This window comes from Girardinichthys multiradiatus, chromosome 10 (genome assembly GCF_021462225.1).
Source record: "Girardinichthys multiradiatus isolate DD_20200921_A chromosome 10, DD_fGirMul_XY1, whole genome shotgun sequence".
Classification (NCBI taxonomy): Eukaryota; Metazoa; Chordata; class Actinopteri; order Cyprinodontiformes; family Goodeidae; genus Girardinichthys; species Girardinichthys multiradiatus.
In genome coordinates, this window is record NC_061803.1 from 13,061,296 (window position 1) to 13,077,591 (window position 16,296).

The window sequence follows — 16,296 nt, forward strand, 5'->3', positions numbered from 1 at the left end:
GGTAGAAGGAGAGTAAATTCACAGGAAGCAGGTGGGATGTGAGGAAGAGGGAGAGTTGGGGTGAGAAGATGGCTGTCAAAGGGAGAATGGGTTTAAGTTATCAGGAGAAAATTGAAAAGGAATCGCTCTTCAATGTTCCTGTGAGAAAGATGTTTTTATCATGAGCCATGTTTTGTTATGCTGCTCTCTAGCTTTATTATGTGGAACATTTCTGCTGGTTTCAAAAATTCTAAACTCTAGATTTACAGACTACCCTAAATGACTAACATACTTACAGATGCATCTCAATAAATGTAAATATCACACAAGTTAATTTATTTCTTTAATTCAATTTTAAAAGTGAAACTTATACCTTAAATATAATATTTACAGGGGTTGGACAATGAAACTGAAACACCTGTCATTTTAGTGTGGGAGGTTTCATGGCTAAATTGGACCAGCCTGGTAGCCAGTCTTCATTGATTGCACATTGCACCAGTAAGAGCAGAGTGTGAAGGTTCAATTAGCAGGGAAAGAGCACATTTTTGCTCAAAATATTTAAATGCACACAACATTATGGGTGACATACCAGAGTTCAAAAGTGGACAAATTGTTGGTGCACGTCTTGCTGGTGCATCTGTGACCAAGACAGCAAGTCTTTGTGATGTATCAAGAGCCACGGTATCCAGGGTAATGTCAGCATACCACCAAGAAGGATGAACCACATCCAACAGGATTAACTGTGGACACAAGAGGAAGCTGTCTGAAAGGGTGCTAACCCGGATTGTATCCAAAAAACATAAAACCACGGCTGCCCAAATCACGGCAGAATTAAATGTGCACCTCAACTCTCCTGTTTCCACCAGAACTGTCCGTCGGGAGCTCCACAGGGTCAATATACACGGCCGGGCTGCTATAGCCAAACCTTTGGTCTCTCATGCCAATGCCAAACGTCGGTTTCAATGGTGCAAGGAGCGCAAATCTTGGGCTGTGGACAATGTGAAACATGTATTGTTCTCTGATGAGTCCTCCTTTACTGTTTTCCCCACATCCGGGAGAGTTACGGTGTGGAGAAGCCCCAAAGAAGTATACCACCCAGACTGTTGCATGCCCAGAGTGAAGCCTGGGGGTGGATCAGTGATGGTTTGGGCTGCCATATCATGGCATTCCCTTGGCCCAATACTTGTGCTAGATGGGCGCGTCACTGCCAAGGACTACCGAACCATTCTTGAGGACCATGTGCATCCAATGGTTCAAACATTGTATCCTGAAGGCGGTGCCGTGTATCAGGATGACAATGCACCAATACACACAGCAAGACTGGTGAAAGATTGGTTTGATGAACATGAAAGTGAAGTTGAACATCTCCCATGGCCTGCACAGTTACCAGATCTAAATATTATTGAACCACTTTGGGGTGTTTTGGAGGAGCGAGTCAGGAAACGTTTTCCTCCACCAGTATCACGTAGTGACCTGGCCGCTATCCTGCAAGAAGAATGGTTTAAAATCCCTCTGACCACCGTGCAGGATTTGTATATGTCATTCCCAAGACGATTTGATGCTGTATTGGCCGCGAAAGGAGGCCCTACACCATACTAATAAATTATTGTGGTCTAAAACCAGGTGTTTCAGTTTCATTGTCCAACCCCTGTACATGCAGAGTGATTTGACGATAGATGATTATGACTTTATGGTGTTAAAGACCTATAATTCTGGTGCCGTAACATTTAAATATATTACGGCCATGTTATCCAGCAAGGAGGGAAAACCACCAAAAGAAGCTGGTAGTTCACAGAGTGCTGTATCCAAGCATATCAATGGAATGTTTAATGGAAGGACAAACGCGGCAGGCAAAAGGTGAGCAAGCAACACGGACAATCGCAGCCTTGATAGCATTGTGAAGCAAATGAAAGTAATAAACAGTATGGTGTACATTTATAATCTAAAGGGAATCTCTATAATGTGTTTCTTTATTCTTCATGTGTTTCATTTCTTGAGAAATTTGACTTTTGTTTTAAGAAGGTATTGATGAGGCAGAGATTCCTTTCATCTCAGAAACAGAAATTTACCCATGCAGTGTCAGTCCAAAGCCTATGCAAACCAAGCTGCTGTCAGAAAAGATAAATTAGGCATCATGTAATGCTGTTTCATTTACTGAACATGGACCATCTACTGGAGCATTAATCAAATTATGATATGCACTTTACTAGATTATAGCCATCAGTGCTAATTTCCATCTGCATTGTCCTTGAACTAATAATTACTGATTCATGATCACTATTAAAAAGAACCAGTTTATCTTGGCCCCAACATTTCCCAACCTTCCAACCAGAACTATGGGCCAGGTTATTGAAATGCTGTACACCGGAGGACACCACTACCAAACTAAAATAATAAATCAGACAAACCACCACAACGCTTTGAGTGCCTTGTTGCTGAAAAGCGCTATATAAATAAACTTGACTTGACTTGACCATTCATCACAGTTTATGTACACGTACCACTTTCTAGTTAGCAACATGTGGTGCCCAATGCACCTCGTGTAAATTATAAGGCATGGAGGGATTTTACTGGGTAACCCTCAAGTATTTCACAAAATTTGATAAGAAATTATATATTTTGACGTTTTTTGTTATTCTGGCTACTTTATGTCTTCAATGAAGCTTTGTGCTTTGAGAAAAAATATTTTATACTTGCAAAAAGGAAAAAAAAAATAGGTGGCTCCTTAGGTAATCATAGGGAGACTATGGATTTGGTAAAGACCTTTTCCATGTTTTTCTCTTATATAAATAGCAGGTATGTTTAAGGTAATTTCTTGTGCTTTTCCAACCTATTCATTGGCTTTATGAAGAAATAATTAAATGAAATAGATCTAATTGTGTACATTTTGGAAACAGAATGATAAACTTTACTTACTATCAAGGCAAGTAAAGGTCAGCTTTGTAACCTGATTAGAAAAACCAACCTTAAGAGTATTTGCATCAGATAGTTGGTGGTATAGTATATCTGCACATAATTCACCAGTTTTGTTTCCCATTTGGTATTAAAGAGGTGATCTAACCAGGAGATTGCATCACATCTCCTGATCATTTAAATAACATGGCTACAAGTAGCTTAAAGCAAGTATTTAAAGGAGATGCCCCATGCACCCATTAAGAATAGGTCAAGCTCAGCAAGACTGGATCTAGAGTCTCTCATAACTCTCATAGGTCTTTAGGTCTTGCCACAGATTCTCAATTAAATTTAGGTTTGGACTCTGACTGGGCCATTCCAACGTATGACTGTGGTTTGATCTAAACCATCCATTGTAGCTCTGGCTTAAAGTTTAGGGTCGTTCCCCTGCTAAAAGACAAAGCTCTGCTCCAGTCTCAAGTCTTTTTGCAGCTTCTAGCTGTTTTTGTTTTCGAGATTGAGCTGTTTTACTGTAGCTCCACCCATTGACACATCGCCATCACCAACCCGTCTATACTGAAGAAAAGCATCCCCACAGCGTGATGATGCCCCCACCATGTTTCACCATGGAGATGTGCAGTGGTAGATTGCCTCCAAAGGTTTTGCATGTAGGCCAAAAGTTTAATTTCTGTGTCATATGACCATAGCAACTCCTTCCCTCACGTTAAACTTCCCCACACCTCTATCCCGCAACAGGTCAACATTTTTATTCCTAAAACATCTTAGTGGTGTAGCAACACAGGATCTGACCTCATAGCCCATATATCCAGTAAACACATTTGAAGGTTTGTCAGGCATCATAATAACAGATTATTATCACTACTTTCTCCATTTTTTCTTTTTCTCACTTCAGATATTCTTTTATTTGAGTTTTGCATCTACTACTTGATTTAACAATATTCCAGATTCTGTCGCCACTATTATCATTTTCTTCCATCCCGTGTCCTGATCCATCACTTCCTTCTACCATGCCACTTGTGCCAACACTTCTTTTCTGCAGCTGCATTATACTAAGGTTAATTTAGGCTCAGGTGAACTCTGTTTACTAAATGGATGGTGTCTGATGCCAAAGAGATGAACTGGATTTTACTTAGTGGAATCAGATTGCAGGAGTCCAAATAGAAAACAACACTTTTCCAAATCATACAGTACATTAGTTTGGCTTGTAATGCTCCTTTAATACGAAGCTGTATTGATTGTGTTTGCTAGTTGCCACAAACATTTTAAATTAAATAAGCAGGAAGCAGAGTTAACTTTTATTTAGTGTCAGGTTGCTGATCTGATAAAGAAAAATCCAATATTCTTTTACTGTGTCTGAGATTTACACTATTTCCCTGAGCTACTGAGAAAAAGTCTATTTCATTGCTATGACTTTCTTCAGTTGTGTGAGCTTGCAGTTTGTTCAATTTGGACCTTTATATTCTTGCCAAATCCAGCCGCCGGCAGCAGCTGAACACAATTCCTAGGAAACGTGAGACTGAACATTAAACATAAAGTTTGTGAGACCAACATGCTTGGAGATTTTCAAACGGATTATGATTTCATTTGTTTTGTCAGCAACAAACATTTTATTGCCAAACATATTTGCTCAGCCCTCCAAATCAGTGACTCAGTTCCACTCACTTCCTATCACTTCCTTCACTGCATATGACCAATACATATACCAAATCCAGCACTAGCAGACTGGTTCTACAAAGTTTTATAAAAGAACAGGTTACATTCAGGAGCTCTGTTAATTCCAGATTGGTGCTGTGATAGGATGCCATCTGTGAAAAAATGTCCTCACTACTAAATGTAACCTAGTCAACTGTTAGTAGTATTAAGTGATTGGGAATGATAGCAACTCAGCCATGAAATGGCAGGCCACATAAAATCACAGAGCAGGATCAGCGAAAGCTGAGATTCCTTACTTTCTGCAGAGACAATAGCTACAGACTTCCAATCTTCATCTGGCCTTCACATTAGTTTAGGAACAGTGTGCAGGAAACTTCGTGGAATAGGTTTCTATGGTCGAGCAACTGTAACTATGTCTTGCATCACCTAGTTCAATACAAAGTGATAAATGCAGTGGCATAAAGCCCTCTGTCACTAAAGTCTAGGGCAGACATATGCTCTCTGGTGTGATGAATCTTTACCCTTCGGCACTGGAAGAGTCTGGGTCTGGTAGTGTTGAGGAGAGGAGAGCAGCACTTGCCTCACTACTTGGTTTCTAGCGTACAATAAAGTTTGGTGGCAGGGGGATTATAGTGCAGGGCATTTTTTCAGGATTTGAGCAAAGCCCCTTGGGTCCAGTGAAAGGAACTCTTAACGTTGCAGGAAACAAAGACATTTTGGAAATGTTCATGGTCAGATAGACCCTTTCTGCTCCAAGATGACTGCACATTAGTACACAAAGTAAGGTGCATAAAAGTGATGGATGAGCCAGTTTGCTTGGCCTGACGTCAAACCAATCACCTTTGTGATGAATTAGAGTGGAGACTATGTCCTTTACATACAACTTCAGTGCCTGACCTCATAAATGTGCTTCTGGAAGAATGATCAAAATTCCATAAAGACATTCGCAAAACCTTGTAGTCAGCTTCCCAAGAAGAGCTGGAGCTGTTGCAAAGGATGGACCGATATCAGATTAAACCATAAGGATTAAGAATGGGATGCCACTCAAGTTCATGTGTGTGTGAAGGCAGATGAGTGAATATTCTTGGCAAAGGTTTACATATATCTGTGACAGAGGAAGGAGACTGATGATAATTCTGTTTCTCTCCTCTGCAGAAGACATGAATGCAACGACTGCCTTGGAGAAAGGGCTGTGGAGAGGGGAAGGGTAGGAATTGACAAATCGACTTCCATCACAAAGCCCCTGCCACAATGGCATACCCAGAGAACAAATAATGAATAAATAAAGTTCCCTGAAATTGAAAGAGGAGAGCAATTTGTGAGGCAGCAGCTTTTCTTTCACTCTTTCTGAATGTGCGTGTGTGTGTGTGTGTGTGTGTGTGTGTGTGTGTGTGTGTGCTTCTCTGGAAAACAACCACAAGTGGAACTGAGTGCGCAAACAAAGCAACCGCAGACAGTTTTCTAAAAGACAAAGAACACCGATTTCATGCAAGAGACTACTGACAAACGTCGAGAGTGACAAGTGTGACAAGCGTGACGAGTGTGACTCATCTTTGATCTCCCTATAAATATACATTCATGCTGCTGCCCTGCTGGAGGTGAGGATCAAGGTGGGATCTGGCTCAGGCCAGCAAGAGTCACACTTTGGCGGCTCGTCTCCCCTCCAGAGGTGACGATGTACCAGAGCTGAGGTGGAAAATATAAAGGAAGGCCAGGCTTATGGAGTCAGCAGCATGAGGTCAAATTGAATTTAATGACACATAAGGGAGAGACTGAAGGTGTTGATTGGTGTTGCAAGTATATGTAGGCTTCTTAACATATTACAATGCTTTCTTTCCCCCTTTGGGTTAGTTTTCCCAGGCAACAATCTTACATAAGAGTTCAAACACAGGGCAAATTGAGAGTTGTCCCCCCTAGCTCTGCATTAACTTTATCCACCAATCACAATAACAACTGAGTAATGGATTTTAAAAATAATGCACTTTATTGTTTTCCTTCTCCATAGATATAATCACTTAAGCTGTCATATCTGCATAAGTCTAGACTTTCTGCAAGCAACATCCTTCATTTACTTTACAACCTGAGACTGAAGCACAGAAAATGTAAGCCCCTTTCTGGCTGGTGGCTGCAAGGGAGAACAAGAGTTGTGGGCGGCTTGAAAGGAGGAAAATTAATGCCCCCCCAATGACTTTCGTTGAATCAATGCGTTACAGCCTGGGGGTGTGAAAAGGTGGAATGAGAATGTGAGTTGTGGCGGGAGGAGGGGGAATGCTGGGATGGAGTTTGAGCAAGATTCATGACTGTTTAAAAAGGAACCCTATTCATCAGTCATCAGCTTCAGGTGAAGGGTGGCATCACGGGGCTTAAGAGAGCTGAGGGGCACTTTAAATAAAGTTTGTGTTTTATTTTAGACTTTTTCCCATTAATTTTTTAATAGCCACATGTCAGTATAGATATATTACTGCAGTTGCATAATCACACTTTGAAGAATCCAACAATTAATTTTAGTTACTTAATTCAGAGGAGAAAAAAATCCCATCTGGAGTTTTTTCTCTGTAAATTTTGCTTTCTTTTTTTCAGTTGATCAGAGTTTACAGGAACTTTCAATTATTATTCCATTACCTCCTTTCCAAAATACAAATATGTCTTTTAGCCACTGGCCACTAGATAAAGGTGCAAACTTTTCTTGTCACCACCCATTGTGAGTTTTATCGTAAGGCTTCAAAAAAAGAAATAAAATTCAACAGGTCACTGTTAGAAATATGGAGCAAAGAGTGGCTCCTCGGGGGTCACCAAGTCTCCAGAACTACCATGAGAAACTATCTACATACCAGAAAAAAAGCCTTTTCTTTCCTACCATCATAAATATAAACATGTGAAGTAAAAAAGAAAAGAAAAAAAACCTTGGAATTGACCGGAACAATCTGCTTCAGTCAGATTGGACTAAAAATGGGGGCTTTTTATTTCTAAAACAACTTGAGAGCCTTAGAGTTCATCTCAGCATGGGGTCTTAGAAATACTAGATTATAAATACAAATTTGGTGAACTCAATCAATAAAATTAAAAAATAATAATAATAAAAAAGAAGCCCTGTCCTATAAGGACAGGATATTGGGAAACCAATTATTGTGCCACCAGAGAAAAAACATATATTTCTCCACTAAATACATTTTGCTAAATTATAGGACAGGTTTTTCTAAATTTTTCACAATGAAATAATGACAGATTTACCAGTAGTGCCAATAAATGTGTCCAACACGGTGAATGGACAGGCAAGAGGTGATCCAACAGCACCACCTGCAGTCATACTCTAGTTTTTGTGGTGAAATTTCATATTGCTTTCAGATTATTGTGCAGAAAGATCATTCATCGTTCATCTTATTTTTATAGTATTTTAGATGTGGCAAAACAAAAAATGAGCTAACCTCATTTCAATGAAGTCATAATATGGTGAAATTGTGAAAGAGACCAGCTGAAATGACCATCTTCATGCTCAAACATTCAAGAATGAACAATTTTCCAGATCATTCAGAGATTCCAGGTGAGAGGTTATTTGATTCAGGAGTGGCTTGAGACAACAAATATGACAGTTGAAGCACATGCCCTGGTTATGGGTGTGTGTGCCGGTTCTTCAGGCACTGACTAAAGCAGCAGTCCATTCCTTTTGAATCTCCCCTAAACGATTAAATTGGCTTTGCTTCATTTTCATCTGATGGCTACTCTCTCCTTCCACAAAACTTTCCACCAGGGGCGTTTTTAGGGTCTCAAAACATTGGGCCCTTTAGCCCAAATCAAAAATACTTAAGATTTCAATAAGACAATTTATAGGTAATTTAAAATTAAAATAATATAGGACATATTGTACCAGTTCTCTGTCTCGGCTGGTTTTAGACTGAATGTAAATTATTGTGAATCAAACAAAAAAGGTTTGCAATAATTTTACTTTTTATTTTTGTTAGAAGCTGAATGAAGGATAAGAAGAAACAGAGTTTAGACCAGATGAAAAACAATTTTGCTGAAGCAAATAATGACACATGTTGAGGTATTTAGAAAAGAACTTAATCTGAATTTTTCCTGACAAAAGTTTTTCTTAAACTCAGAGATGTTTACTTTGGGCCAGTTAAATGTGCTTCTTTTGTCATCTCCATAAATTACCTTTTTAAAAGTGACATTCTCATCAAAGTGTTCCACTCCTGAGGCTCCATTGTCTTTATTCTTATATTTCAAAAAAGGAAAGTGGTATAAAGTTGATTTTCCTAAATCTTAGTCAAATGGTAAAATCCTAAAACACATATATTTTATCATGCCAAGAGCTTTCGAAATATTTTATTAAAATTGTTCCTTCTTTTATGAACCTGTTCTCTTTTATCTCCATCTTTTCAATCCTTCATTCCACTTCTGAAGAAATTTGGCCTGCCAAAAATAATAAATGAAACATTTTACCACCCAGTCTTTTGTTCTGCATGTGAGACATTAGTGCAGTTCTTACTATTAAACACTTTGCTCTCAAGTTGTGGTGTTTAAAATATAGCATCCTGGACCTTATCAGTACTAATATTACAGTTATTAATAACTGTATACATATGGTATGTATGTCTCACCTTCAGTAAAACTGTATCCTTGTTTAATTAGTTTAGTTTGTATGATATTACATGTGTAATTCAGAAAAATAAAATAGTTAACTAATCAATGGTCCACCTGTGATTAATTGCTATGATTTATTTCTTAATTATACTGCATCTTTAAAGCCAGAGCTTTATGTTTAGAATCAGCACAGAAGATATGAAAGAGAAGAGGGAGGCTTACTTTTACACTTTCTACTATGTCTTACTGGAACCAGGAGATATTTTCCTGATTTATTGAGCAACATGTTTTCTGTGTAAATGTAGAACTGGACCATAGAACCGGCTGCAGCCATGAGATGCAATGTGATGATCTAAAGGACCTTTTAATGTGATCAGCTACGTTAGGATTAAATGCTTTTATTTTGACTGAAGGACCAGATATTTTCACATTATGATGCAAATCCCGCTAGAAGCTCACAGAGAAGGTTGCTACTGTTTTCTATCACAGACACATCATTTAACTTCACCAGTAGCTCAGGTGAAAGTCCCTCATTATGACCCTGAAGATGCTCATTACAGTGAACCTCCACCTCATGTCTTGCTGGGTGAATCAGTGATTAACTGTAACTTACAATTAACCCATTTCGAGTCAGCATTCAGGTTTTACCGCTATCTTCTCCTGGGTTATACCGCACTGCTTCCACCTGTTCCTGAACCCCCATCCACCAGCCTCCCACTCTCCGGTTGCTCTGAAACGAGTCCTGTTTGAGCCGCTCAGTGTAACTTTTCATGTAATGAAGGAGGCAGGTCGACCTGGAATAAACTGCTGTTCTGGACTTCTCCAGAATGGAGTCCGTCTCTGGCTGTGCGCATAGTTGCGCATTAGCGATGCCGCGAGTGCGCAAATAGCAATTTTTTTTGTCTCCTTTTAACTCATTGTCAAGTTAGGTGGAGCGGGAGGTGATTATATGGAACACAATTTTAAAAATCTGATTGTTTTTAAATAAAAATGTGAAGTCCAATACCATTTTGTGACTGCATCTTTTTAATACTTATAAATGTATTCTATCAAGAAGTCCGGGGCTATTCAGAAAACATCCGGGGCTTCCGCCCAGGTCTAACTACGCGCCTGCTTTCCACTAATGTGTTTTGGATACAGCACAGTCTGTGGCTTACTCTTATTGTGGATGGTTTCACAACCCCACGCCACACTGAATTGATGCAGGAATTCATCCAAAAGGAGCTCCAAACAAGTATTAAGCACATACTCTGTATAGTACGAGTGTACTTTTACGTAGGCCAACATACCTTTATTACAAATGTTTCAAATGGTGTTATGTAATATTTAAATGTTCAGAATTAGGTTATCATTAGCTGGAAAATTAACAGATCAAAACACTTAAAATATATCTTTCTGGAAGTAATGGATCTATATGATTTAGACTTTTTTAACTTAATTACTTAGTGCCTTGCGAAAGTATTCGGCCCCCTTGAACTTTTCAACCTCTTGCCACATTTGAGGCTTCAAATATAAAGATATAAAATTCTAATTTTTTGTGAAGAATCAACAACAAGTGGGACACAATCGTGAAATGAAATTTATTGGATGTGTCAAACTTTTTTAACAAATAAAAAACTGAAAAGTGGGGCGTGCAATATTATTTGGCCCCTTTACTTTCATTGCAGCAAACTCACTCCAGAAGTTCAGTGAGGATCTCTGAATGATCCAATGTTGTCCCAAATGACTGATGATGATAAACAGAATCCACCTGTGTGTAATCAAGTCTCCGTATAAATGCACCTGCTCTGTGATACGTTCTGTTCAAAGCGTAGAGAGCATCATGGAGACCAAGGAACACACCAGGCAGGTCCGAGATACTGTTGTGGAGAAGTTTAAAGCCGAATTTGGATACAAAAAGATTTCCCAAGCTTTAAACATATCAAGGATTATTGTGCAAGCAATCATATTGAAATGGAAGGAGTATCAGACCATTGCAAATCTACCAAGACCCAGCCGTCCCTCTCAACTCTCATCTGGAACAAGGAGAAGACTGATCAGAGATGCAGCCAAGAGGCCCATGATCACTCTGGATGAACTGCAGAGATCTACAGCTGAGGTGGGAGAGTCTGTCCATAGGACAACAATCAGTCATACACTGCACAAATCTGGCCTTTATGGAAGAGTGGCAAGAAGAAAGCCATTTCTCAAAGATATCCATAAAAAGTCTCGTTTAAAGTTTGCCACAAGCCACCTGGGAGACACACCAAATATGTGGAAGAAGGTGCTCTGGTCAGATGAAACCAAAATCAAACTGTTTGGCCACAATGCAAAATGATATGTTTGGCGTAAAAGCAACACAGCTCATCACCTTGAACACACCATCCCCACTATCAAACATGGTGGTGGCAGCATCATGGTTTGGGCCTGCTTTTCGTCAGCAGGGACAGGGAAGATGGTCAAAATTGAGGGGAAGATGGATGGGGCCAAATACAGGACCATTCTGGAAGAAAACCTGTTGGAGTCTTCAAGAGACCTGAGACTGGGACGGAGATTTATCTTCCAACAAGACAATGATCCAAAACATAAAGCCAAATCTACAATGGAATGGTTCACAAATAAACGTATCCAGGTGTTGGAATGGCCAAGTCAAAGTCCAGACCTGAATCCAATCAAGAATCTGTGCAAAGAGCTGAAGACTGCTGTTCACAAACGCTCTCCATCCAACCTCACTGAGCTCGAGCTGTTTTGCAAGGAAGAATGGGCAAGAATTTCAGTCTCTCGATGTGCAAAACTGATAGAGACAAACCCCAAGTGACTTGTAGCTGTAATTGCAGCAAAGGGTGGCGCCACAAAGTATTAACGCAAGGGGGCCGAATAATATTGCACGCCTCACTTTTCAGTTTTTTATTTGTAAAAAAAGTTTGACACATCCAATGAATTTCATTCCACTTCACGATTGTGTCCCACTTGTTGTTGATTCTTCACAAAAAATTTGAATTTTATATCTTTATGTTTGAAGCCTGAAATGTGGCAAGAGGTTGAAAAGTTCAAGGGGGCCGAATACTTTTGCAGGGCACTGTAAATCAATTAATTTTTGTAATTTTTGTACAATTCATCAAGAATTACTTGTAGAAATCAGTAGAACACATGAGTACATGATAAGGCATTAAATAAGAACGTTTTTGAGCATCAAAACTGTCCTATCTACAATAAATAGGTACATACAGTAAAGCAATTCTTTATTCATTCAAAAATCATCAGGCTCATCTTGAACATGTACAAAATAATTTGTTGTTACAAAATCATGAACAGGCGGCCAATGGTGCAAACGCTCTCAATAAATAACCAGTAAGTAGCGAACAAACACCAAACAGACATTAGCCCAGGCAGACAGCCACAGGTCTTTCCATCACTTGCACTTGTATGTGAGCTGTTTGCGATGGTAGTGGATCCACGCGGGAGCAACAACAAGTCCAGTCAGGTAGCCAATCATAGCGCCCAGACTGCAGGAAACAGGCCAAACCTGCAAAAGAAAGGACAGAAAACTGTTCACTATCATAAAACACCCTGATGTTTCTCTGAGAAGCAAGTCGAAACAAAACTATATCTCAAAGTGTAATCTTTACGTTATTTTTCCCTGTGTATGCAGTTTAGTAGTTTCCTTTCTATAAAAAAAAATGAAAAACATATTTAAAAAGAAACTATGACAGAAGACGTGGTAAAAACATTCTAACATGGTGAACAAAAACGTGTTTTCACAACACCATATTAGAAATGTGATCCACGACCGGTGAGGACCTCCTACAGTTCATTTCATTAATAAAATACCACTTAAACTGTATACAATTATATTACACATTTCTGTGTTCCTAATAAGTGTTATTGTTTTCTATATCCATTATACTATAGTATTTACAGCCCCCACGCTAATGTATTCACACCCTTTAAAAATTTCCAAATATCATAGTGTAACTATTGTATTTTTTTAGGGTTTTATGTGACAGACCTTCCACTTTCATCCCCTTTCCCGTTAACTCTGACCAGCGTCCCTCTTCCAACCTATTTCACCAGAAGGGTGGTGCTTTCACATAGCATTTTGTTTGTAGGCCAAAAAGTACAGTTTTAGTTTCACCTGACCAAAGCACCTTCCTACACCTATATTAACAACTATCTCCCTGACCTGTCTGCAGTGTTCCTTAGTCATTTACTATGTGTCTGTAACAGTTTCCCACACAGTTATTAAGTAGTTAAGACCCATTCTTCTTTACAAGTTTGCTACAATGCTAAAAAGAAAAACACGGCGTTTGGGCCACACTTCAGCTGAGACACAGATGATCTCAGGTTTGACTCTAGAATACTATGGCATACAGTTCATGGCTACCTCAATGTGTGCATAACAAGCCCACATCATCACCCTTCCACCACCGTGCTTTATTGTTGGTAAGAGGCGTTTGTGATGGTGTTCTGTATTTGGTGCTACGCTTCAAATTTCTCTACCTCAGTCTTCTATGCTCAAAAGACATTGTTTATGAAGTTGTGTGATTCATTAACATACGACCTAAGTAACTACAATCTTATGTCAGACATTTTTCTAAGAGAAGAGGGTTTTTCCTGGCCAGCCTTCCAAAATGGCTGTGCTTGTTTACTCTTTTATTAATTGTTTTCTGCATCATATGGACCTACACTATTTGGTGTTGGTTATAAAAAGGCTGGGCACTTAGAAGACTCAGATGGGTCATTTTGTATTACTAGTAAACATCAGAAAAAACGTGAAGGGTTCACAATGAGAATGTAAAATCTGCACAGTTTGGATTAAATGAAGTTTTTCTGTGTAAGCTACTGACCTGCCATGGCCTGTCCCAGTCCAGCGGTATCGGGAAGGCTCCCACCCAGGCTCCAATTAGGGTGCAGGCCACTGTAATCTGCAAACAGGTGTCCCAAACAGACATAGCTCTGAAGAGAGACACAGAGCAGAAGAAAATGGTGTTATACGGATATATAAAAGAAAGTCCGACAGAAGAGGGAAGAAAGGTTTGAGAGCCCACCCGTGTCGACTGAACACTCGTATCCAGGCCTGGACGTTGGGGCCGAGAACACAGAGACACCTCAGTGTGGTCAGTGAGGTTAGCAGGACAGCAAGTGAGAATGTCTCTAAAGCAGAGCTGGAAAAAAACGAGTCCAAGCAGATGAACAATGTGGCAGTTAACATATAGAGACAATGTTATACAAAACATTAGTAGGAAATTAAAAACCAATTTTTATTGGTACGCTGGTTTGTGTTCCTCATTCCTTCCCATCATTATGTTAGCTGCATCAGCCAGTGTTGAACAGATTGACTCTCAGCGTTCACAACACACAGCAACAATCCTCCTCCACTGCCCCATTTTACTGTCACTTTCTCTTTCATTTATGTGTTCAGTAGCAGAGCAACACCAGCAACTCACTCAATCAGTGGAGCTCCGTAGAGAATGACGACCGTGTGGAAGAACAGGCAAGACAGGAAGAAGTAAAGACATGAACGAAACAGCCTCGACAGCTGAGGAAAGAAATGGACAAAGATCAGATATGCATGGCAAAAACCTTTTTCAACTTTTTCACATTTTAAGCACTGCTCCCTCCATCATCTAAAAATGGAGAGTATGGCAAAACAGCAAACCTACCCAAGACATGGTAACCACCTAAACTGACAAGTTGAGCAAGTAGAATACTCTGGAGGAGCTGCAAAAATCCAACACTCGGGTAGGAGAATCTGTTGACAGGCCTTTATCGAATCGTTGCAGGATAAAAATCTTTGTTTTAAGAAAGCCATTGCAGATTGCCACAAGCTATATAGTGGACCCAGCATACATGTTCAAAGAAGATGTGATTTTCATGCAGTCTACATGCTATTTGTGGGGGAAACAAACACTGTACATCATCATCTCCATAGTGAAACATAGTGATGGGGATTTCTTCAGTAGGGACAGGAGGACTGGTTGAGTTAAAAACACATACTGGAGGGAAACCTGTGAGCGGCTACGAAATGCTGCATTAAACAAGCTTTGCCAAATAATTACTGAATGGAGAGTACTCAAATAATTAGCTAACAATACTTATTGCAGTGCATGCAAATATTTGCCATATGCATAGTGTGTACAAGTGATATGGTGAAAACGATAAATATGCAATTTACTGTGCGAATCTATTCTACATCGACTCAGGGCGGCGATATACATATGCCCACCACACTTTTCAGATGTTTCCGTTGTAAAAAGGGTTTCTTCCCTTCCATTTCACAATTATGTACCCCTGTGTGTTTGTTCAATTCATTGAAATACGTTTGCAGTTCACTTACTATATACTTTTTAAGAATGTGAAGAAAATTTTTTGGCGTACACATAGGTTTTGCAAATGATCTATATTTTGCTAGATTAAAAAGAAATAAACTAAACATCCTGGATGAACTCATGCTTGTCATATCTTTTTCCACTTCACCTGACGCCAAATTTTAGAGCAATTACCAATCGCGCGTCAGACAGTCATAGTAAGCTACCTTGTATCCCAGCGTGTGCTTCTTAGTGGGCGGTGAGATGCCCAGCAGCCAGAAAACGGAGACACTGACCGCAGCCACCGCAGCGGACACAGAGTACAGCCACAGCAGGTGGGTTCCGTACACTGAGAAGCCGGGGACCAGCACCGCGGGGAGGACAGTGGCCATGAACACCGAGGCGGCGATGATGGCGTGAGTGGACGCCATGGCTCTGATTTCATGGTCCCACATGATGGCGGCTTTTAACTATCTACTGCAGGAGGGCGATACAAATAGAGGGAATCAAATAAAACAGCTTAAATGTTAACGAAACATCGGTTGAGGACAGTGGGGGTGAATCCATCTACGGATTTCTCCACCGCGTTTCCGTAAACATGGAGAGATGGTGATTTCCGCTTAACATTCAAAATAAAAGTCTACTGGGACGAATCTTCCGTTTCCTTTAAGAGTCAGAACCCTGGTAGATGGATGATGATACACCAGAGCTTAGATATGTCAGTCAGTTTATTTCTGACTAACATGGTCTTTGAGCATATCTACTAGCAATATGTATTTTATAATCACAACTGTCCCACGGAGCTTCTTGTTTGCTGCTTGTCTCGAAAAAATACCACTCACAATATGGTGGCAATGTTGACGTATGATTTCAAGACTGA

At 39.8% G+C, this 16,296-nt stretch overlaps 1 protein-coding gene across 1 annotated transcript; it reads right to left on the bottom strand.

The window, feature by feature from the left end:
- Positions 1-12,337: 12,337 nt before the first annotated feature.
- Positions 12,338-16,216, bottom strand: pigf (phosphatidylinositol glycan anchor biosynthesis, class F). Its single transcript, XM_047377929.1, has 5 exons — positions 15,644-16,216; positions 14,556-14,647; positions 14,157-14,273; positions 13,956-14,064; positions 12,338-12,634 (listed from the first exon to the last, which is right to left on the bottom strand). The coding sequence occupies exons 1-5, from the start codon at positions 15,869-15,871 to the stop codon at positions 12,521-12,523; spliced, it is 660 nt and encodes a 219-aa protein (XP_047233885.1). The 5' UTR covers positions 15,872-16,216; the 3' UTR covers positions 12,338-12,520.
- Between the last annotated feature and the right edge of the window lie 80 nt (positions 16,217-16,296).

Bases quoted from the DNA above. Each gene is read 5' to 3' on its own strand.
- pigf (XM_047377929.1), bottom strand. From the start codon at position 15,871: ATGTGGGACCATGAAATCAGAGCCATGGCGTCCACTCACGCCATCATC. The intron at 14,648-15,643 runs GTAGCTTACTAT...TTCTTTCCTCAG, and splicing joins AGCACACGCTGGGATACAAG to CTGTCGAGGCTGTTTCGTTC. The intron at 12,635-13,955 runs GTCAGTAGCTTA...TTTCTTTTGCAG, and splicing joins ACTGGGACAGGCCATGGCAG to GTTTGGCCTGTTTCCTGCAG.